Source organism: Anguilla rostrata, chromosome 1, assembly GCF_018555375.3.
Source record: "Anguilla rostrata isolate EN2019 chromosome 1, ASM1855537v3, whole genome shotgun sequence".
In the NCBI taxonomy this organism is placed as follows: domain Eukaryota; kingdom Metazoa; phylum Chordata; class Actinopteri; order Anguilliformes; family Anguillidae; genus Anguilla; species Anguilla rostrata.
In genome coordinates this window covers 49406663-49431163 of record NC_057933.1, presented here as the reverse complement: position 1 = coordinate 49431163, position 24501 = coordinate 49406663, and the positions used below count along the sequence as shown (strand labels likewise).

At 42.1% G+C, this 24501-nt stretch overlaps 2 protein-coding genes across 5 annotated transcripts in view; both read right to left on the bottom strand.

Annotated features, from left to right (window-relative positions):
- The window catches only part of nsmce2 (NSE2 (MMS21) homolog, SMC5-SMC6 complex SUMO ligase), a 28360-nt gene extending 20783 nt beyond the window's left edge, over positions 1-7577 (bottom strand). The window contains exons 1-4 of the mRNA XM_064340192.1: positions 7413-7577; positions 6744-6879; positions 6266-6372; positions 4584-4740 (exon numbers count right to left, since the gene is read on the bottom strand). Of these exons, the coding sequence (XP_064196262.1) occupies positions 4584-4740; positions 6266-6372; positions 6744-6858 (379 nt within the window). The 5' untranslated portion in view covers positions 6859-6879; positions 7413-7577. The remainder of the gene's footprint in view (positions 1-4583; positions 4741-6265; positions 6373-6743; positions 6880-7412) is intronic.
- Positions 7578-8022: 445 nt separating this feature from the next.
- washc5 (WASH complex subunit 5) lies at positions 8023-23590 on the bottom strand. Of its 4 annotated transcripts, XM_064340149.1 has the most exons (30): positions 23261-23492; positions 22374-22412; positions 21768-22096; positions 21527-21672; positions 20982-21066; positions 20741-20841; positions 20311-20503; positions 19586-19738; positions 17934-18047; positions 17610-17781; positions 17059-17186; positions 16252-16381; positions 15687-15799; positions 15227-15393; positions 14919-14994; positions 14477-14587; positions 14232-14372; positions 13520-13600; positions 13089-13190; positions 12814-12993; positions 12429-12553; positions 11835-11997; positions 11181-11283; positions 11012-11091; positions 10766-10869; positions 10543-10672; positions 9145-9241; positions 8895-9048; positions 8415-8502; positions 8023-8315 (listed from the first exon to the last, which is right to left on the bottom strand). In XM_064340149.1, the coding sequence occupies exons 3-30, from the start codon at positions 21951-21953 to the stop codon at positions 8259-8261; spliced, it is 3480 nt and encodes a 1159-aa protein (XP_064196219.1). In that variant the 5' UTR covers positions 21954-22096; positions 22374-22412; positions 23261-23492; the 3' UTR covers positions 8023-8258. The 4 variants fall into 4 exon arrangements, with proteins under 4 accessions (XP_064196219.1, XP_064196229.1, XP_064196211.1 ...); XM_064340159.1 differs by lacking the exons at positions 22374-22412; positions 23261-23492 and adding an exon at positions 23499-23590; XM_064340141.1 differs by lacking the exon at positions 22374-22412.
- Between the last annotated feature and the right edge of the window lie 911 nt (positions 23591-24501).

Sequence of the window (24501 nt, the reverse complement as noted above, 5' to 3'; positions counted from 1 at the left end):
AGAAACAAACAAGACCCGCTGTCTGCCTACTTCCTGTTCATAGCGCCATCATGTCACACTGCAAACAGGGGATTTCCTGAAAAAGGAAAAATTTCAATCACCTGTTTTTAATGTCCCTCTTTCACAAGACGGTGCTAGCACTCCTAACCCAAAGACATCTAGCAGCAACTCAACTGCGCTTACGCACAGACGAGGTAAGAGGGAGGCCCTCAACTGCTACTAGCTACACGCCACGAGGCTGTCACAAACACAGCGTGGTCAAGGGAACCGGTCTCGCACGGGTACGTACATCAGCAACGGCAGATGGCCGCTATAAAAAAAAAAAAGATGAAGTAGAAAAAAAAGCTTCCTTTGCACATTGAGTCACACCAGATTCGTTCACTTGCTCGTGCCACGCTTTCTGCCACAACCTGCTTTCGCAGACGGAATGTGAAAGTCAGACCAAAACATCCAGTGTGTAAAAAAAAAAAAAACAGACTGGCAACTGTAAAAGCACGAACAGGGGAGGGGGTCCGGCAACTGGCCGCTCTCTCCTTGGTGTAATGAGACTCATCGTTTCTTCTGAATGATGTTCTGTGCGCTGTGATGAGAAAGGAGGGACAGCAGTCTGGAACACAGAGATCACCTCCACATGGGAGACGTGCAGAGAGAGAGAGATAGATGTGCAGGGAGAGAGAGAGACATGCAGAGAGAGAGAGAGAGAGAGAGAGAGAGAGAGAGAGACATGCAGAGAGAGAGAGAGAGACATGCAGAGAGAGAGAGAGAGAGAGGGACGTGCAGAGAGAGAGAGAGATATATCTGCAGAGAGAAAGAGAGAGATCTGCAGGGGAAGAGAGAGACATGGAGAGAGAGAGAGACATCCATGAAGAGAGAAAGAGATGTGCAGGGACAGACAAAAATGTGTAGCGAGGGAGGGAGAGAGACAGATGTGCAGGGAGAAAGAGAGAGAGAGACAGAGAGAAATGGAAAAAGAGAGATGTGCAGGCAGAAAGAGAGAGACAGAAAGAAACAGAGAAAGAGATGTGCAGGCAGAGAGAGAGAGAGAGAGAGAGACATGCAGGGAGAGAGAGAAAGGGGAGCCAGCAGAGCACAAATAACAGGATTTGCAGCCCGTAGGAAATATGGACACTAAATGCAGATGACATAAATGGCCCCTAAGGGGGGAAAACACAGCTTACGCAATTTAGAAGGAATTCGGTTTCAATACTGTTACACCTGATGTGTGCACGCAGCACATCCATATGTTACTCTGTGTTTTAACTCAGCAGACCTCCTAGCGCAGCTAATATTTACACACTATTGTGCATAGCGCCAGTGGGTGCTGCTACACACTGGCAGTGGTTGAGGTGAGCTTCCCCCATTTACTCCAAAGCTCTTTGAGATTATGTAAAAACTTGATTTATATGCAATCGATAGTAATCATTTTGGCCCATTGATTTGGGCTAAGACAGGCATGAATAATTCTCAGTCTTCATGCCTGTGGCTACCGGTATTTTGTCCTGGACTACAGTTTCCAAAAACAGAAATAAAAAACTGATTGTCTAACAGTACTGGCCTTTTCTGTTGGATGAACCGGTGGAGTTGGTTTCCCTTCACTGAATTGGAAGTTCCTGACTGTACAAACCACAGATTATTTTGATGAGAAGAGTATGAATTCTTGAATCCCTTTACCTGCACAAACTGGCAAAACCTCACCTGTAGGTTGCGAAATGATCTTGTTTTGCAAGACACTTATTTTTCAAGTTAATTCATACATTAAAGTCAGCGTCTTTACCGATTCACTCCATTAACTGATCTAATTTTAGTGTAATGTTACAAGGTGACTTGGCTGAAAAATAACATTGTTAATCTTGACAGCAGACTGGTTGGTACATGATAACATGAGCTGCTTTCTGTTTTGAACCCAGTGACTTTGAATGAAAATAACCTCAACAATCAACTCTGGCATGTTTGCGGGAATGTGAACACTGTAATGCAGATGTACTAGTTAAGTAGTTTGCATATAGCTAATGAACACAAAATAAAACATAAAAAAACAACTTTTCCAGATGTTATAGCAGGGGTAGTGATGGCGTAGGAAGTAGCCATGTTGACATTCACAGTTTGTGTCCCCCGCAATCAACGTGATGTAGGCACTTTCATGCCTAAGTCACTGGCTCTATTTTTAAAAATCTGGTTACACCAGCTAATAGAGAAGTTAAAATCTATTAGCCAGAAAGGGTAGAGGGGATAACATTCACTTCAAACTGCACAATTAGCAGCAATAGCATCAGTGCATACAATGCCCAAAGGCACACTGTCGTACAACTTCATGAAAAAACAGAATTAAAGGGGTATCTGCAGAAGGGGTAATGCATTGCAACTTACAGTGGTGTTGCCCCAGTTACCTGGGTTAGGTCATTCCCATTGTGAGCTAACTGGCTTGCTGCATAACTGCATTAGCTAACTACACAGTGTTCCAAGGCTAACAAATGGCCGGTGGAATTGCTGTTGTGAGAGTAAGCAGCTTAGAAAACTCCCTTTTGACATATTTCAACTTAAATATTAGCTGACTTGCAAACATCTCAGCAATAGTACAGCATGTTTGGGTTCCAGTTCATTTAAAATGTTGTTTTCTTTTAATACAATATTACAAAAGAGTGGGAAGCAGAATGAAAATTAGTGATGTCATTTTCTTGTTAACAGATATAGCAATCTCATAATATACAGACTGAAGAAATAAATTATTGATGTAATTTCCTTTACAACAGGTAGATACATATACACTGGTATATCATTACATATATATACATATAGCCAAAAAACAAATGCTAAAAAATGCAAAGGCACTGCCCTGTCTCAGAACATGCAACTACCTGGCTATGGGTCTCAAAACCACCCTGCAACACAGTTATCACTGTTACCCCTGCATTAATACTAGAGCATGCCGATGAAACAGTGTGCTGCACTCACAATGTTCAAGGATTATGGTGGCAGAGTTTCTGTTAGAATGAACAGGACACCGGCAAATACAGTTAAGTTTCCTGGAACTGGTAGAGCACAATTCTATTCAGCAGCTGCAGGAAAAAGAGAGCAAAAGCTCATCGAAGGGCTTGCAGCAGCCAAGAGTTTAAACGGAAGAGCTGCATGCGTAACTTCACGAGTACCATTTCAACAGAGAAATCCCGAGAAGGAATCAGGGCTGAGTTTTCCCTGAATGCACTGACATGGTGCTTTGGGCACTGGGGGCTGTGGGCCTGCGAGCCTTCCCCCTGACTCTCTCTCTCGCTCTCCCTCTCTCCCTCTCTCTCTCTGTTAATGACTCACTCTCTCTGACTCACGCTCCAGCTATTCCGGCCCTTTAAGTGCTGCCAGGCGTTGGGTTAATGTTCAATGCGCTGGGAGCGCAGTGGCTCATGAAAACACTGGTTTCCATGGATGTCCACATGAATGACCCGGATTGTAAAAACAGCCAGATGCCCGTTCGCCTCCAGCCAGACTGAGAAAAAGCGTGAATCCCAAAACTTATTCTGCAGTTGCAAATGGTCATAAACACGCACTGTATGATTTGGTTGTTTAATTAAATACATCACAGTGACTATTTTTTCATTTCAGCACATTTTTGTCTATTTTACACTCAACAAATTGCAAACATTTATGCGCACAAGTAAACTGGAAGCATTGCACAATAACAACCAGTGCGCATTCAAGGGCATTTAAGATCTGAAATTACCTTCACAGGATATTGAATTTTTGAAAGCAACCAGGGAGAAGATTTTGGGTACAGCCTACATAAACAGGGAGGGCTTCTCAATCCTGCTGGCAATAATTTTAACGTTGATCCCTTCCCTAAAGCCAGGGCCCCCCGTACCGCTGGGTCTCATCCATGTGGGAAACTGGACTCTGGATCTCACAGGCTCACATGCAGAAGACCCCCCGCATTCACCAAACGGCCCTGCTGCTGTACTGCAGCCGTTAAGGGCCAGCCGGAGGAATGAGGACGAACGGGAGGGACAACAAACCAGAGAGGTCAACTCTACCAATACAAAGCTACAAAGTTTGGCTTCACTGAGCTTCGCTTCCTGAGACAGCATCATTTCCTAAATGAGTTGCCCCCAAGTGGAAGCAAGAGGAATTTTTTTTAAAATATAAAACAAAAAGAAAGTTTTTATACAAAATAAGCAAGCGCATATAACCCTAATTTTCAAACGGGCCAACTATAGAGACAGAATTAACTGAATTAATGCGCAGAAACAAGTCTGTTCAAATAAAAAGTTATATCTTCATTACAGACAGAGTCTGCTGTGATTATAGAATGCCAGGGAGAAACTGCTGCCCTTCATGTTTGTTTGGGATACTGTATTGGGTGGGACAAATATACGCATGTCAAAAAGGCCTTTCCAACTAATCCAGTCTATAGGATCAACAAAGATTCAACACAATGTAGAAAATACCACAGCTGAACTCTGTAGAGTGGAACTGACAATTCATTCTTCTCACCCAGTTGAGCAGTGCAAATATAATAAGTGTGGCTGAGACCCGAATGACCTCGTGTTAGCAGGGTGGGGGTTAACGGGGCCACAGCTCGACCAGGCGGTTCTCACCTTGCGCCCCTGAATTCCTGACGCTCTCGGTGAAGCTCACCACTTTACTGTGCCTGTGCAGGTCGGAGTCGACGAAGCAGCCCTGGAGCTTGGCGAAATGCTCCTCCACCTGGTTTTTCAGGGTGAACATGGCCTCTGGCTGCAGCTGCAGCCTGGCCTGGCAGTCGGAGAGAAGGGGAGAGAGTTAGGGAAGCAGCGCTTGGGCAATGAGACAGGGAAAGAACATGAATGAACCACAGCTGCCACCAAACAGGGATGGAAATATGGCATCAGAGGGAATTTCGATAGAGTAGCTACTATAGTACTCGTTGGCATTTGGAATGTTGCCAGGTGGGGTGTGCAGGCAGAGGACTATCTGTATCTGTTCAACCAACAAAGTTATTGAATATCTCTTGTTCATTCTGGTTTCTAAAGACCAATAAGTTCTTCCTAGTGCAAATACACTGTTTGTGTTAAATACGTCAGAGTGTAACATCAGTGTGTACACTTCAGGACACCGCAACAGTGGTTGGAGAATTCCAGGACTGGAGAGCCAGAACTTTGCATGATTCAAAGTCACACGTTCAATCACCACCTGATTTGCATCTGGCACCACAGGTGTGTTGGCTTTCTGTGCAAATAATCACTTCAAAACCAACAAAGAAATTCAGTTGAAGAAAACCCAGCATATTGTACGCCTCTATTATTCAAATCATGGTCCTCGAGGGTTGAAGACTGAAAACTGTTTTCCACCATCCCTTTACCTGGGAGGCAGGTGTGAAGGCAGTCTGGCCAATCAGGAGCACTAATTGTTCAGCCAATTAACTGGGTGAAAATACATGAGGGCCAGATTTCAGTATCCATGTTCTACACCGTTGGAGTTCTCCAGACCTGGGGTTGCCCAGATGGTGCTATAACCTAGATCTGTGGCCAGAAACTATTTCCTCGGCCATTTGCATCATCAAATTTACCATTATTGCGTCAAAACAGTGACCAGAATGGCAAATGCCTAACAGCAATGGAAACAATCCTATTGTGTACTAAATACATGCCAAAGGGTGAAATGCCATTTCCCACACTGGAGAAAGTTAGACAATAGTGAATCAACCATAGAGACATGCATCTATAGAACTGCATGGCCCACGGGTGCCCTGCTCTCTTTCTCTGCCACAAAGAACAAGTGCGGCTGACTCTCGGGCCACCCCACATATCCCACGTCTTTGGTTCGCCCAGGAATCATGGGAAACTGGTTGGGCCTGCCCATGAGTCACAGATGGAGAATCCCTCTGTGACTCACACAGGCACACAAAGTGCTGATGAGTCACAGCTGGCCATTCAGGTCCTTGTGACAAAGCCAGTACACCAAAGTCAACATTCTATGTGTTTGTGTGTGTACAGTCACTTCTCAGACCTCATTATCAGCCTCTCTGCAGATGACAACACTTTCAAGAATTTTTCTTGACTTCTTATCTGAAATAGCTCTTTCACATAGAGGTAGAACCCTTTAAAATGGGATTGCACAAACTCTGCTCAGAAAAGGTCAACGTAGGGCACGAATGCATGGCACTCATTGGTGGTATCGTCTGTCTAATCTACAGCACAGGCTGGTATGTATGACTGACAGCAGCTCATGGGGGGTTTGGGGAGGGGTGTTTAATGATATGCAACCAATGTTAGGATCCAGGACGGAGAAAACATCCCACCTGTGCAGTCATCTGCTCAACAGCTTCAACAAAGCAATTAATCTCTCTGTCCAGTCTCGCACAGTCCAGCATCATGTCCTCCAGTTTCTGGATGTCCTCCTCATTTCCTGTAATGAAGTGACTTTTAATGGCAAAACCCTGTTTAACCAGCCACACCATCTGTGCACTGAAAACTGGAGTGTCTTGATGGTTTGATATCTTGGTATGAAGTGACTCACACATGCAGAAAGGCTATAAGTTGCCAGGTGCTTTAAGCTAAAGCTCATGTATAGGCCCCTGTATTCGACTTTACTTGTAAACTGGCAATGCAATCTCTCTAAACTATACCACCTTGTTTTTTTATTTTTTATTATTGAATACATGATACAAAAAAGTGTTACATTTTAAATGTTCCTTAAATGTTTCCTTCAAATGTTGTAGCAAACGTGTTCAGTGGCTACGAAAGAAAAACACATCTGATCATTGTTATCCGTTGTACCTTCAGTTTCTACCAGGTCGAGAGCCACGTCAGTGACGATGTCCATCGCCGTGCCGATATCGTTCTGACAGCCTTTCAGGGCAGAGACCGTGGAATTCACCACACTCATGGACATTGTGTCGCACGTTTCGGGAGTCTACAAGCACATTGATAAAAACGCAAACCCATTTTGTTACTATCGATACAATTATTTGCATGACACAAGAGACAATTTTTAGGTGGCTGATTTTCAATAAGTATGCTCCCAAACCAGTGTAAGTGGATAATCTCGCTAATTCCAAAAACACAAAACTAACGTTGGTTAGCTAGCTGCAGCAGCACTTTCTCAACGCCGTTCACCAGCTATCGCACAATTATTCGCTAGCTACATAGCACTAGCAACAATTGAATCGGCTGACATTACCGGTAAATAGCAAGCAGCCCGGTTTAGTGGAGAGAAATGAGTGAAACTGTCTCACTGACAAATTAACATCACATGTCGTAGATTATCTTGGAGTAATCAATCATACTGGAACTAATAAGTTTTGCACTTTATCGTTTGTTAGCCACGCCTGATACAACGTGAGGGAAGGCTAACATTAGCCAACGTATCTACCATAAAGTAAGCTGTATCGGCTGTAGAATAACAAGTATATGCCTAAACCAAAATCAACAAATATCAATACCTACATAAATAGTTCTATACGAATGATGAGCAAATCGAAGATACAACACTCCACTACCTTAGGAAATACCCTGCTGTTCAAAATTTCCGGCAAAACGTCCGGCAAGACCCGAAACTCCCCTTCGTGTTGAATCGTGGGACTTGTAGTGAGCTCTGCTCATTCACTTCAGTGTTGGGAATTCAAAATAACTACATATCCCATGTTGCAATGTATACATTTTATTGGAGCTCATTAGCAATACCATGAGCCACCATGTGTTGAGTGTGGAGAACTTCACCCAGAATACAACTTAAAAATTCCAATTACTTACTTTCACGATAAAAGTACCTGTATATCTTAATTTTGGCTTTCACGTTTTAATCCATTTTGTCTAGACATTAGAAAGAGTAGTTACATATAAAAGTCCTCCCGATTTTATAGACACACTTTTCACTGCTAAACTTTATAATTTATTAGCTGTACGAAATAAGCATGACCATCAGTTACATTGTTGAATTATACATTACCACCACAGTTAGTGGTTGTGCACTTTATTGCCTGCGTCATGTTTCACCAGTAAAATCTCAGTTAGTTATAAACCCTCATCAGTTATCAAAGGGGGACAATTTACAACAGTAGTTATAATGGGATTTATTCAGAAAATTATTTCCATTTAATTGATTAACAGACACATACAAAGTGACATATTACTGCACATGAGCCTATAGTAATATATTCCAAACATGTTTAAAAAATTGAAACTTTTTTATTAATTGAATTAGTGCATTCAGACATTGAAGGCTAAATTATGGATGCTGAACTTGTCTTCAGAAAAAGAGGAACCGTTCAAATTCCATTCATCCTCCACACATCACAGGACTGTCCTAAACTCATCGAAGATGAAACTTGGCACGTGGGCTTCGGCAACCTGAGGTGAAAAACAGAAAACACAACATGCTTGTAAAAAATAAAAAATAAATAAAAAATCTTCAGGGAAACATTTTGAGGAGCGCTGGTTTAGTCTCACCTTGCGAGGAAGTTTTGTGTAGTGCACATAATCCTCCAGGAACATCAATGCTCCTACCACATCGGAGGGCATCTCTGGAATACGCTGACTGTAAAGATTATATAAACTCCATTTATTGATGAATATAAAATAAGAAAGCCTTTTTCACCACTGACATTGCTATTATAGGCTATTATAGCAACAAATTTAACTGGCATCACAAATTAAAGCAAAACCACCCCCCAGAAAAGACAAAGTTTGAAGAACAACTGTGTCTGTTAAGTTGGACTTCAAGGGAGGAAAAAATCCAATGAATAATGAAATGACATGAAAATCATTAGTAGCTGTAGAAACATGAAAATGGGGATGTATCCTTTTTGCAAGGAGCCGATTCTCTCTAAAATAACCTCACGTTGTGACCATGCTGCACAAAGATCACATGACTGGTGGGTCACACCTGCCACAGCACTGAGAGCCAGCAGCTGAGCCAAGGTAATGTACCTGGTGCACTGCTCCATGACAGAGCGAATGAACTGGCCAATCAGAGCCAGGAATTGCTCTGTGTATCTGGAGTGGAACTGCTTGAGCAAGGTCAGCAGGCCGAGCACCAGGGGAGGCCAGTCCACAGGGTCAGTGGCCTTTCTGCAGGTCATTCCTGAACAGGATAAGAAAAAAACGTTAAATTCTCTAGTGTACCGTCACAAAATATGGCAGGAAAATGTTCTTCTCATGGAACAGGATGGAGCTTTACCTTGGTTTTTGCTGTACTGCAGTTTGGGCAGCTGAGCGATGAGGAAGAGGAAGTTCACGATGGGGAAGTAAGGTAGCCGTTTGGTTGTGATATAGATCTGCAAGTGAAAGGACAGACACAAAGCGCAGAGTTCAGTGTGGAGCCCTCTGAAGGGGATTCCTCCACCATCCTCCGGGGTGGCAGAGCTAACGTCCTACCAGTCATCACTCATCACAAACCGCAAAGAGCAGGGGGTTCCCTGGTGTCCTGGCTAAACTCCCAACCTGGCTCTCTCAACCTGTCACCTAATCACCCCCTGATTTAATTGGCTAAAAATGGTTCTCTCCCACTCAACCTCAGCTAATGTGTGATGAGCATTGTGGCTCAAAATGGCTTCCGTGCTACACATAGGTGGTGGGTGAGGTGAGTTCCCCCTCATCACAGTAAGCACTTTGTGTGTCTGGAAAAGTGCTATATAAATTAAATGTTTCATTCATTCAGTTATAGTACTGCACAGAAAAATAATATTGTGTAAATTGTTTAGGAAAAATTTCCTTGCAGACATGATTTTGAATCTAAACTTAGGAAAAAATATATCAGCAATATGTTGAGTCCACTCAACTAAAACATAAATTGTCTTATTTTAACCTCATCTGATTTTAGGATCGAAATAAGCTGTGACTCCAGACTGCAGGATGCTCTGAGTCTCAGAGCCTTTACTTCAGCTCATTTTAAGACTGGCATCCGATTCAAGCAGACATTTTTAGGTCAGCAGGAAGAAGCTTTCTTTTGGTTGCTATTGCTATGTTGAAAAAGAGACTGGTTTTATGCAAGCTTGTTTGCTTGAACATTTTATATGAAACAGTGAGAAATTAGCTACGTTATGCTGCAGAATAAAATTAAAATAAAATTTAAAAATGTTAAATTAAAATGCCATTTATTAGCTCATGTATTATGCTGGAAGCAAAATAATTAAAAATAAATTATTATGCAGCATAAATAAATTGTACATTCTATGAATATTTAATGTTTTCTCTGAACCAAATCAAATTATTTTCAAACACAGTATTCGGGCTGCATCTGAATAGGAACAATTCGCTCCTAGGCATTTTCTTCACTGTATCTGGGCTATTCCTGCCCTCAGTACACTTAGAAGCAGACTGCACTCTATTTGACACAGTGCCCTTAGTATCAATCGATACAACAATAAAAATAAAAGGCTCTTACATCAAAGTGATAAACAAAGAAAGTGGTATAACTGCAGCTGTAACTGTAAACCTTTGGTTCCAAAGCTGCTATTAACCTGAAGTGGTTTGAGATATAAGAGATCAGGACCTGCCTGAAAAGGTGTTTTTGAGTCTAGTTTTGGTTAACTCCAAAGACAAATTGAAAACGAAAGCTGGCAGGAAGAAGACTGACCTTATTCAGAGGGTTGTGGATTCCAGCGGCCTCTAGGTAAGCGGTGATCTCGTACAGGAGGGTGTTGTCCTCTTTGGGATAGGGCAAGGAGGGGTCCTGGTAGTGTGCTTCAATGTCAGCTAGCAAAGACCTGTTGTAATATGGTGTTATTTGTGGGTTTCTATATAGTAGGTATTAGTGAATATTAAAAGAACAAGAGGCAGAGCATGGAAATAAGACTGACTTGTTCAAGTTGTCTAGAGCAGCGGCAAGGTGTTTTGAATCAAACTTGCAGGAGTAGTTCAACTCGTTGGCAATCTGTTGCCTCAGAATCTGCATCTGTCCAACCTGAGGCATTTAGAGAATAGGTATATTTAATGCAAGACATTGCTGTGGTGAGAGGAATAACTGGCTTAACTCTGCTTTGATAACTTCCGAGCCAAGCTTACAAAGATTGTACTTTAACAGAGAAAGAGAAGGGTCACAATACCTTCAGAATTGCGTCCAAATAAGTCGGCCAGATTTTTTGCGTTTTGGCAACTGCATTGGTGTAGACCTTACTGGCATTTGCTTGAAATGGAAAAAACATGTAGTAACATTACACAACGTCCACCCCGTCTGCAAACACAACAACCTCACTGAAGGTTCACTGAACTCACCCACAATTCCTTTCACTGGATTCACAGTATTCAACAGGGCTTTGAAAACATCGACCACAGCTTTGTCTTTGAGAATGGCCTTCTGCAGCACAGTCAGAAAGTTCTGCCAGTGAAAAGATCACACAGAAAAACCAGCATCGTTTCAAATGTCAGTTAATGCATTACAGTAATTGTATTTTCATAAACTACAGTATGCACATCCACCACAAAGCTGAAGTCCAGAATATTCAGACATGTAGATAATACACTTTTATCCACTATTTTCTTGTCTCATGCCCAGTGGTGTTCTTAGGCCCAACCCATAAATGCAACATTATTTTTTAAATCATGCAGCAACAATAGCAACACAGCCACCATTTTTTTCACTCTGCAATTCGAGCGGTCTCTGCATTGGAAGAGTACTGTCCAATAGACCCAGGGGTACACACTCAGGACAACTGTGCAATCTCCTGTGAGGCTGCTGTCCACAGTCATAGTCAGGACTCAATACCAGACTGTGGGGCGCACCTTGACAACACAAAATATATAGTGTGCTTAAATATCCAGCCTAAAATACAAGCTGCTTACAGTTCAAATCAGCATGTCTGTGTAGTTCTGTCCAGGGGGTTCTGTGAATGTAAATGCACTGAAAGACAAAAATCTAAAATCAGTTACCTGCAACTCCTTTACTATCATGAAACAGAGAAGGCGGTCGAGACCATTCAGTCCAAAGGTCCCCAGTGTGTCCTGAATCTCAGAGAACAGCCTGTTGTTCGTCACTTCCTGGTGTGCTTTCATGTCGTACCACGTGTTCATCTGATCAATGTAGCATGTGACTCTGAAACAAGGATGGAGCCAAACAACAATTTCATTTAAATAAATTTAACCAAATTACAATTTATAGTCAGCGACTGACATTTTCAAAGATCAAACCTGCAGCTGAACCACTTAGGAGCCTTAAGCTGAATTGTTACTGGAGCAACTGATGCTAAAGGCATTTTCTGAAGAAACTACCGCATCTTCTGCAGTTCAATTTTCTTGCCTTCAATTCACATTCAATTGACCAAGCATCCCTGCAGTCACTCTTTTTAATACCTTCTGAACAAGGTAATTGACTGTGACATAGCTGTGATTGATTCAAGTAACAGAGACTAACGACAAGTTGGGAGGCCTTATTTGCATCTTGCTGCTGGAGGACTGAAGCAATGAGGCTGCAGAAGCACAGGGCCTTCCCAACCTGGCTCAACCCTCCCGCCTGCAGAGACTCACTTGGGGTCAGTGATCCTCAGGATCTCTCTACAGAGACGCCCGATGAAGGTGGCAGACTCGTCCACAGAGGGGTATTTGGGAATAGGGATGTGGGTGGACTGGTACACGCTCTGCCAATCTTGGATCTGGAAATAGGGAGTAATCCGATTATATTCTCAAATAAGCACAAACTGGCACAAAGTGATTCAACAAAGTATGTGACTGACACCAGCTATCTGTGCTGTTGTTACTTTTAACACACCAGCTACAGTTCCAGTGCAGAACTTTGAAAAAGCTGAGATTGTGCAATGAGGTATGGTATTCTTTGCAGACTGAAAGTCCCTCCCCCCATGCTTTACACAGATGCACCACATCATGCCACTTAAAAGTGGAACATCTGACTGACCTTTGTCCTGAGGAAGCTGTTGCACTCCTGCTCTACGTTGTAGTTGATGATGCGGGACACCTCCTCCTGCCAGATCTTCAGCCCGTAGATGCTGACGTAGTCCTGGATGTACTCAAAGGAGCGGTAGAAGCCATCCATGGTGGCCGCCATCTCTTTCAATTTTGGCATCAGCTCGCTGGTCTGGAAAAAAAGGCAGAGGAGTGTTACCATAAAAATACTGGCCATCTTGATGATGTGAAAAAGACTTTAATTAAAATGCAAAAACAAGGTTTCACCTTGGCTTTGGGGTTGAAGATCAAGCCCTTGTGGAGGGCATAGGCCACCCTCCTAACCAGCTCCTTCCGGATGCCATCCTCCAGGAGCTGCTTAGGATCCACCTAAAGCACACAGAACACCACCATGGGTATGAAGTCATTTCTAAAGGAAACAATTCTGTGGGGCTAAGACTCTGCACAAGCAGGTAATGATGAATTTATGTAGGAAATCCTGTTTATTTTTGCTGAATCGTAACTGCAACTGACACAGTAGCCAGTTATGAAAACTAATTTCCCTTTCCTACACATATTTCTGTTTATTTGTGTCCAAGCATAAACAAACAGGTACATTTCCATCACTTTAAACAAAAGTTTAGCATAAAAACTAGGTAAACTGATATGAAAGTATTGCAACAGTAAGAAAGATAACTGGCTTGTGTTTTTTAATTTACCTTGATGATCCCAACAAGTGTGGTCTTCATCATCAGGATTCCCTCCGTGAAAATTGAAATGGCATGGGTGAGTTTGGCAACCTTTGAGAAAAGAGGGAGGAGATTTTATCAGAGGTTTTGAATACACTATAGGAAGCAGATGAGAGGCCTTAGAGTGTCCTGCCACCCTGTAGACACTGGTCTAGAGATTCCATTTGGCAAGCTGGCCAGAGAGATCATACCTATTATTAGCTATATTACGAGAATCATGACATCAACAACAACAACTTCAACACCGACGGCTCCATTACTTCCAACTAATGGACCGGGAAAAGCTTCTGGAAAAGCATTTGATTTATTGTCACATTATTAGGAATTGCACCAGCGTATTAAACATGGTCAAACGTCTCTAAAGTCAGAGCTTCTGAAGTGCAATATTTTAGAGGGTTTTTATGATTTCCTTGAGCGCTGTTGTTTTTAAGCGGTGAACCTGGTAACTGATTATGCACACAGGTAAATAAAGACTGCAATAGGGGAACTGTGAAGACGATATTTTGCCATTTTTATCCACTGTGTTACTCAAAAATATTTTGCTGATGTTTTCGATCAGCCATGTGATGAAGTGAATGTTAATGTGATCAACAGTTAGCTAACCCCGTTAGCTAATTAGACAATTCTTCCATCGTCAAAAGCCATTATCGCGGCAATTCTCTTAGGAAGGCCCCGTCCCCACCTCATATCGTGCTCCCAGCTGGGCGTAGTCCTTCAGCTTGTCCTTGTCCAGCCGGGTGGGCACCTCCATGATGTCATGGATCTGCAGTTTGATGATTTTGGCCAGGGAGGTGAACATGCTCTCTGGAATGATCTGCAGCACCTGCGGAGGAACATAAATGGGAACAAACTCTGTATTACATACGGTATAAAAAATGTGATTCATGCAACACCACACTCCGTCCCTCTTTGACGCAAATTTTTCACCTTCCTCACGTACGCCACCAGTTCGCCAGAGTAGAACTGGGAGACGCTGAGCAGGTCTGGGCTGTTAGCCTGGTTGATACGCAGGAGGGGCAGGTCCAGTGCAGAGGCCAGCTGCTCACAGGGAAAATGGCGTCAATGTATACAGCACACCACAGTGAACACAAGAAGCAATAGTTCAACAGTTTCTCACTATTCAACACAATATACTGTAGAGAATTACAGCAGACGAACTACAGAACAGGTGTTCATGTATACCTGTTTACATATTTCCATGAATGAAATTTACAGTAATGTGCAGACCAATACGTAGAATACAGAAACCGAAATGCCATTTGGAAGTGTCTTATAACAAATTATGGATGCAGGGTGACCCTGGATAAGCCTGTCTACTGATCAGTTGAATAGCAAAAATAATAATTATGTAATCGATTCTATTGTTTACCTTCAGGAAAGTTGCTCGCAGTTTTGTCACCATTGATGGGCTAGCTCTGATACTCTCCTGCATGATAGATGTGAAGCTACAAATGAAAGTAAAATAGTGTCATAAAATGGCGACGGCTCAGTGTCAGAAAAAATCTGAGCTACAACTCTGGAGTGCTGTGCTGTCAAACCCACAATGCAATGCTACTGTACGTATGACTGATGCTCCACTGTACTGGTTGAGTATTTATGTTGTACATCAGGCAGCTTGTCAAGGCTAAACAACCATGTCTCGACCGCCATTGACCAGGTGAATCCGGTGGCAGTTACCTGTCAATCAGCTGCCAGGCATAGGACAGGTCCCCTACAATCTGCATGGTGATCAGCACCTCCTCCTTGATGTTGATGGTGCGAATCATCTGGTGTAGAAACTTCCGGGTGTCAGCCAGGAACTGGCACACCTGCAAGTTGGACTCTAGCTGGTGGAACTCTTGCACCTGCACAAAAAGCAGAAAGAATGACCCAAAAATGTCAATAACAAGATGAACTGGGTAGATAAATAGTAAAACTCAATTTTCACAAAAAGGAATGCCTTGGCTTTCTTCAGAATGTTTTGGTCACAGCTTCAAATATTAAAAAGACCTTTACTCCAAAGACCACCCTTTTTTATTTTTTTTGTTTTTTCATTTTAATTTAAAAAACCCAAAAGCAAAGTAGTGTTCTAGTACTTTCTCTTCTCAAAGGTGTGTTTTCTCTTAAAGGGTTGCTGTTTGAGTTGAGCGACCCTTACCTCCACCAGGGCCTGAATCAGCTGCACCGTCTTCCTCCCGGCTGCGGTGGAGTCCTCATAGTTCAGGGAATGGATCTGCTTGGAGATCTCCCTGAACCAGGCCTGCAGGTTCTCTGTGGATCACATGCACCATACAGACTGATGATCAACTCAAATGTTATTTGTATAACAAAATACTTCAACTTACTTACAGCTTACTTTATTATTCAGCAAAGGGCATGAGTCTAGAGAGCTGAGTATCTAGCTTTGCTTGTGGGTTTGGCTGATATAAATAAGTATATAAATATATAATAAAGTATATAAATAATATATAAATGAGGTCCAAATAACTATGATAAGCCTACTCAGCTCTGATGCATGTATGTTGCATCATCATATTGGTCCATTATACTGGGCTGATACTTATAAGTTTATTTTTAACAAAAATGGCCAATACGAATATTGCCCCGATATTACAGTGCACCCCTAAATAGGAGATTTGGTTGAAGTTCTTGGTTCAGCTGTGGAGAGTCCAAGGCTAAACTAGGCCTGACCATGGAAGTGGCAGTATTTAGGAATTTTTTACCATTTTTCTCCACCCTGGTGAGGGGTTTGACCCCGGAGAAGACCTCAGCCAGCTCCATCATCCTCTCTGAGCCCTCCCTCTTATAGCTCTCCCATTTCAGCTGCTTTTCGGACAACATCTGTTTGAACATCTGGAAGAAAGACACAGACGTGTGATTCAGAAAGGGCACATATTTCCCAGCGCCACCTTTTGCTTTGAACCACGTAATGCGCATAATAAGTACGCCTGAGGGGGCTTAGCTCACAGTTTCCATTTATTATTTAATATGTGACGGGAGATTTATTTTAAGTCTCCTGGAAACCTGGAAGTTATCAGGTGTCTGAAATCAAAACCACAGAAAAGTGCTTGCTTCACATATCACAGGTGGCATTCAGCCATTTCCCATTCTGAAATATGATTTGGGTGCAAAATTAGACATGAAAAATTTGTCTGTCAAAATGCAATCCGTTTTACTGCCATCAACATATGTAATGTAGGACCCCCCACTGAACTATAGCTGGCTCCCTGTTTTATTGTTTTGTTACATGTATACAGGCCAAGGGAGGTGCTGCTAGATTCCAAGATCACATCACAACCAATGCTAATTTGATTATTGGTCCTCTTTTTAAATCAGCCCCAGTAAACACCATCTGATCGCAAATGAAGTTAATATTGGTGGTATATGTGAAAGAAAGTATTCTTAAGTCAATGTCCCAAAGTCAGGGCACATTCATAAATGGCCAGTACATCCAGCCCACATTTTCTTCCTCCCTTTTGATTCACTTACTTAAAATGCACTTTAGTATTTGGACTGCTGGGCTCACTCACCTCTTTCAGAATGAACTCAAACTGAGCAGTGTCCAGCAGCAGCTGGAAGAGGATCTTGGGGTTGTACTTGGAGTCGTTGATCACCTGGTCTTTGATCTGACGCAGCCTCTTGTTGTTTGGATCATAGACTGAAACATAACACAGTACACAGAGGGTTGACGGGAATTCAAAATTTCCGATAAGGCGATAAGGGAAATTCCTCCAGCTATATAAAGCAAAACATCAACAAGAGCCACCAAAACCAAGCATGCCCAAAAATTAAAATGCCAGTGATTTGCAAAGCCTGATCAAATCGTGATCAAAGAAGTTTTTGCTCTCAACTCCTTGAGCCCTATGGTATCTTAAATTAAGTTATTATACCGGACTAATTGATTCCATGTCTACTGGGGCTACCCCCTAGTAGATCAGTATTTCCTGCAGGTACTACTCAGGGACAAAATTTATTGCACTGCGTTCCCATTTATTGCAGTGCGTTCCCAAGCGAGCCATGACACGCGGTCAGTAAGCAGTGTGGTCTTCAGATGAGCGTGTGGTGTGTGAATCCTCCTTACCGGACTCGGCGTTGTGGAGCATCAGCCAGCGGATGGCCACGTTGCAATCCCGCAGGCAGTTGAGCAGCTTGGGAATGTTGTCCAGGACGATCTCCTCCCGCAGAAAGCCCTCCTTCAGGAGCTGCTGCACCTGCGGCCTCAGGGTGTCCAGGCTGGCCGCGTACCGACTGGCCTGTGGGGGCGGAGATAAGGGCGGGTGAGGCACTTACACGTGGAGGAGGCGGAGTTACAGGGGCAGCGGGGGCAGGGTCACTGTAGAGGGAGGTGTCACCACCACCCAAAATGAATATGAATATATGAATACTGTGGCGGCGCACCGCATACCTGCTCTTTGATGTTGGCTGTGTCCAGCGTGTAATTAAGTGCGATCTTGGCTGCTTTGTAAGGCTCCCAAGCCTCCACCAGGTTCACAGTGATCCCCATGTAGATGCTGATGACCTAATGTGTTAGCGAAGAGTAGTTTAGAGTACAAAAGCAATGTTAACAACTGAAGAGACCTTGCTAAAGTAAATTACGCCAATTTAGTTTAATACAACTTAAACGTCTGGGGAAAAACAGTGATTTCGTTTTTTTTTTTTTTGTGGTGGAATCCCATTTTGGAATCACCAATTTAACTATGCCTTTGTAAACTGCAAGCCTCTGCTACGCTTGCACTGAGCAACATTTTCCACTCATAAGAGGAAAGCAACAACCCTCATCACTGAAAACAACTCATCTGTAATCTGAGCAACCACAGACACTGCCCTACTCACACCGGGAATAGCTAACTGAACTGGCAGCTAACCACTGCTGTGGACTCATTGCAATGGTCAGCTAATGACATAGTCTATAACTTGCATCAACCTGTGGTCAATGGAAATGCCTTCACCATATAAGCCACAGTACCAATAGCTACCAATATGAACTGAAAGGTTTTTTCAACCTGGGTCAACCTTATTTTCAAAGCATTTTTCCATCATTCATATTGGTTCTTGTAGTATTTTACTCACTGGCTTCATTGTTGAGTTTTTTTTTTTTTTTTGGGGGGGGGGGGGGTTCTCCATGTAACAGCTTCACAACAACGTCTATGGGACATATCAAGATGCAAGTTCAAGTCCAGTTTATCTAAACCTCTTATTTGGAAGTGAAAATGAATGTGAAAGTTGAAATTTATTTAGCAAAATTAAAAACAAAAATAATTCTGTTTCAATCAGCAGAATTGACCCACTATACTTAACTATTCCACACGCACACAAATTAACTTCAGCTCTTTTTCTGTGTATTCCTGTTCAAATAAGTATGGGCTGAAATCAATGTGAAGAGACTCCACAACATCTTTGTAATAATCCAATGAATAATCAGCCATTGCAAGAGGTTTAGGATTCGGATTTTCCACATTATCTTATAGGTGAGCCACCCTTGTAAACAATACATTTTTGTGTGCACAGAATAGTCTAGAGACAGTAGGTCAATTCCGCAAGTTAAAACTTTTTTTTTGAAAATTATTTTTACTTTTATTTCAGAAAATAAATTTAAACTTTCACAAATTTCAAGTTTTTACTCCAAAAAAGGAGGGTTAGATAAACTGGACTTGTTTGAGCTAAACTGAACCTGCATCTTGATAATGCCCATTGATGGCACTGTGAAGCTACTGACATGGAGAAAAACAAGACCAGGTTAAAACCTAGCATATGGCTGGACCTAACTCACGTGATCCAGCCGACCAATGGTGTAACTTCATAACTCGGCTGACCAATGGTGTAACTTCACTCACTCAGTCAGTCAGTCAGTCACAGACATTCGTGTTTGTAGGGCTGGGCCTGCTGTTGCGATCCAGCCAAAAACAACAAAAAAAACAAAGAAGCAGGTGTGTAAAATACTACCAGAACCGATAGGGATGATGGAAAAATCTAAGAGAAGAAGACCCAGGTTGAAAAAAAACATCTATGGTCAATGTCTACTCCAAGTGTAAGTCTATGTGATGTTTTTTTTCTCACCCAGTTATCAGGAAAGTACTTGTCCACAATCTCCCTCATCTTTGCCTGCTGAGTGAGCAGGATGGAGGGAGTGAAGAAGAGGCACACGTACAGCATGGCTGCCTGGTTGGCCAGAGCAGTGCTGCGGTGCTCAGGCAGTGGATACGCAGACACCTGCCAGACGCAGAGATACACTGAGCACACATCCCTGTCAAACGTCACACGACTCACTCTAATCAAACCATGAGCTTATATTCAATTATATTAGTTCTGCAGACCTTCCCTCTACTTTTGTATCTAAAAGAGCCATACTTCACGATCCAAGCATACAGTAGACATTTCTCTGTGGTACATGTTATTATTTGTGTGTTCTAGTTAGTGTTCCTTGTGCTTTCAAAATGTCCAGAATTTCCACTTAAGCATGCAGCAATCAAGACTAAGGTTTCATTAATTTGGAGCAAGGACAGATACTTTGATTAATTCATGTCAATCAAAAATGTACCACACCAAGTCTTGCCTAAATGACTGCAAATATGGGAAATCTCTTTGTGGGTGTAGAGGTCAAGGCTAGGCTAAGGGATGGATTCTGTATCAAGGTCAAATGTATAGTTTCGGTCAGGGCCAGGGTCCTGGGTGGCATTAGGGGTTTTGTTGATTGTCAAGGAGAAAGTTGGCGGAGTGGTCAAAGTCTAGGATAGCATTAGAGCTGGGGCCTGGGTCAGGCCTGTGGTCGCCGGTGCTCTTGCCTGGTTATAGATGTCATCAGAGCGGAGGCGTCCAATGACCATGCTGACAAATGTGGGGCTGATAGGCACTCTCTGAAAGTAACTCTCAGGGTAGTTAGGGGGACGCTTGGCCCCTGGTTGGCTTGAGTAGCCTGTGCTACGCAGGAGCTTGCAGATGTCGTCCAGGTTGGAGTCCGCCGAGGAGCGAGCAGCACTGTCAATCAAGCCAAGTCAACATTTTCTCTATGAATGAATGCAGTGAAGCTGTTGTAATAATACTTATGTGCTGACAGTCATTCATTATGGATTGAATTAATTTTACTCAAATATCTACCCCAAAGGGTACATGTGGAAGCCAAATGTATCTGTTACATAATGAATGCCTTTCAGCAACACAAAATAATGAGGAGCAATATAATGGTGACAACAGAAGTATAACAAAAAGCCTCACCTGTATCTATAATAAGACACCAACATTCGTTCTCTGACTTCCCCTTCAATCTTTTGGTCAATGACCAACAGCATGACTCCATAGAGATACAGAGCTTCACACTGTGGTTAGAGGGGCACATAATGACAGATTTCCAGTGTTTCAATGTGTCTTTTCGGGATGAACAAATTGATACATACAAGTACCACAGATATCATTAATCTGAGGTGAAATTCAGCTGCTTATAAAGTAACACAATTACCAAGAGCTGTTTCCCATCTTCATTTAATAGTACAGTCTCCAAAGTCTGCTGAATATATACTCCCTCGTTAAGGTCATCCAGATACCTGAAAGAAAAAATATAACAGGTGTGAGTGACACTGACTCAGTAAGTTGAGTAATGAACTATCACAAAGCCATACCGATAAAACTAAACGTTGAGGGAAAGCTGCCTTCTGGTTTTATGCACCAAAATTATGGAACTCTTTTACCACAATACATAACGGATTCAATCCTTGAGTATGTTTTTACTATGACTTTTACCAAAGAGTAATCGCTGTATTTATTATAATTTTATAGAACTTCATGCATATTTCACTGGTTTTTTATTTATTTATCAGTACAGTACATTTTTTGTCTCACATCTTATGTTCACTTTTTTGCCTTCTTTTGTCATTCCCTTACTTTCATAACAGTTAGACTGCTCTATTTGTTTAACCAGTACCAATAAAGCTATTATTATTTTCGATACGGTCATGGTTATTGATTAAATTATTATTAAATTACGTACAACACACATTTAATTACCTTATTAGATCCACAATGTACTTGTGGACACTTTCAAATGCCAGGTAGAATCGTGACAGTATTTCAATGTTATTTTCCCGGAACTCCTCGTCCAGATCCTGAAGCTCTGGCTTGGCTTCTAACTTGCTCTCATAGTATTCTTGGCCCTGAAAGGCAGAAACCCACAAAATGACCATGTATAAGTACCAGTAAATACTAATGTCTTAATAAAATTTTTTAAAAATTCCATTGTGCTATTCACCTTAAAGTAACTGAAGTCGCAGATAATGTCTCCATATTTCTGTTGATCACTCTTGTCTTTGAGCCTGAATACGGCCGGAATAAACTCGGAGAGACGCAGGAGTTCTGCAATGATGGCATTTCCCCGGGACACAATCCTGAGGATAGCCTGGCCGCACAAATTATTCTCCGCTAGAAAGTCCACCATGTCGGCAAACGACACGAGGCTCCCAAGCGAACCTTAAGAATCCCAGGAGCTGGGTGGTGCGCCTCTCTGACTCTGTCGGGCGCCGATTGGAGAAGTGAGGAGTTGTTGGCAGAGCGGAACCTCATCCAAAATGAGCTCCGGTCCTAACAACAGAAAGGGAATTCAAGGTAACTTGCTAATAAACTTCGATACTGTCACGTCTACATTGTCAAGTGTAGTGTATTATGCAATGATATTTCACGTTACAAATGTTACAATTGCACGTTTCATACTGCTATGACATTATGACAGCGCTGCCTAAGCTGTACTAAAACTAGGGGGAGAATTACACACGCAAATGTAAATATTTAATCGGGGCATAACGGTGTACTGTGCAGCATCTGCAGCGGAAAATGTGTCCTTACTACAAATGCATCTCACCTTATAGGTGGAGGTGTAATGTAGCAGGAGGACAAGCTCCTATATCAAAACAAATCAGAGGACATCGGCTTAATGAAAGCGCATCAAAACAGCCCACGATCAGTCACTCCAGTCTGCTTTCATCACATAGCCCCAACATGCGAGTTTTCAACCACATTTTTGCTTCGAGACACAGGCTACTTCCTAGTGAGTAGCCTATTATTCAACAAAGAATATTTGAAATTGTGCGGATTGTTAGTTTGGACAGGATACACAATGTATACAATCCTATTAATAGAAATGCTTCCTCATTCACAAAGGTTTTACTCACAAGGGGGACTGACACGATTAAAAATGATTGCGCTGAACTGTTTGTCATAATGCACAATATATTGTGTTGAGAAGACAGATAAACGGAGACTGACATTATTGGATGTAGACTAACTGTAAAAAATTTAGTGTTTTCTGAATTCTAATATTACATTACAGCTTGATAACTTGGCTACTACAATTATAGACCTAGCTAGTATGCGGGGTACAACAAAAAATCCTTGCATCACGCCTGGATGCAACAATAATTACAACAGATTCTCAACCCTAATTTGACACTTCGTGTAAAAGGGAAGTTCACAACAGCCGGAAACTTGTTTGGAAGTCAGAGATTTACTTATACGGCATAACATAATTCTGAACAATGTACGGAATAATGTTTTAAATGCGTTTTTAGTTTGGAGTATTGATGACCAGCTAACTCTTGCAAAACATTTGCAGAGATGTCAGCGGTTGCCCGCTAATGGTACATTGTAGCATTACGCAATGCCTCGTTCTAAATGGCAGTAGCCTACACCAATCAATTTGGTTGTACATGAATATATATTTCGCCGAACGATAAGAACATTTTAAAATACCGAATTATTTTTTGTGGGAGAAAATAGATGAACCGGACGCATCAACGCAAAAGGCAAGTCCTCATTCCATCGTCAGGCAAAGCAGTAATGAATCCACGTTGCTTGTAAAATCAGCTGCAAATACACGTCCGTTAGATATTAGATTAGACCAAATATATTCATTGTACAACTCCCAAGTTTTAAACATAAAATGAATCATAAGGCATTGATCAACTAGCCTCATTTCCACATAGCCTACCTATTTTGCCTCTTCAGTTCCTGTTCACGGTGATCACATGACCAGTGTGTCACATGAGTTCATGGCTCAATGGTTGTCATTGTGGATAGCGCGTCACCTATCTTTGACAGCAGAAATATACATGCACTCGTTCGAAACATCACGAGATGTCGCTATAGCTTCGAGTTGGGGAGATGGGCCTGAAGAGATTGATCTTTGCTGATTATATGTAGAGATGGTAGACACCAAGAAAAAACATTAAGGAAGAATAAGATAGACAGCAAGAATGTACACTGTTCAAAGTTTGGCGAAAGAAAGTTTGTTAGAGCAGTTATTACAGATGTACCAATAGATGAAATTAAAGACAATGTGACCAATGCAAAAGTAATATAGGCTTAACATCTGACGACAGTGAGAAATGGAGTGAAATACGATAGCTTATCAGTAATGATCAACTTTGATAAGGAAAGGTTTCGAGTATACATAAGGTAAATGAACTGCGATGTCTGACCTTAGATGTGTGGATATGTGGACATGTTGTGGCAATATATAAGGGCAAACAAAGATGTTGGTGATGCGCCGGGGAACATGAATATGGAAAATGTGCAGAGGGAGCAAAGTTGAAATGTTCCAACTGTGGAGGAGAACATAACTGCTTATCGTGGATGCGAGGTCAGTATGAGAGCAACGGACGTGCAGAAAGTTAAGGTTGTTCGGTGAAGAAGGTATCTGAAGATGCTAAACGAACGGGTGTCATGATTAATAGTGTAGGAAAATGGTTGTGATAAGGTGAAGGGTGAAACACTAACTGTGGACAATAATTAATTTGTGTTGTTTATGGTAGACGTGGTCAACAAGTAAAACTGGAAGCATTACGGTTATATGAAATCAGCTTGGAGTCACAGGATTTCACTGGGAAACAGTGAAGGACATTCTGAATTGAGATAATCATAGCTCACTGTCATGGGATTGCTTATCTTAATGATTTTAATCACCTTTCAATGGAATGCAATAAGTTTAATAG

Bases quoted from the DNA above. Each gene is read 5' to 3' on its own strand.
- washc5 (XM_064340159.1), bottom strand. From the start codon at position 21,953: ATGGTGGACTTTCTAGCGGAGAATAATTTGTGCGGCCAGGCTATCCTC. The intron at 18,048-19,585 runs GTGAGAAAAAAA...CTAACACATTAG, and splicing joins AGTACTTTCCTGATAACTGG to GTCATCAGCATCTACATGGG. The intron at 13,601-14,231 runs GTGGGGACGGGG...CTTTTCTCAAAG, and splicing joins AGCTGGGAGCACGATATGAG to GTTGCCAAACTCACCCATGC.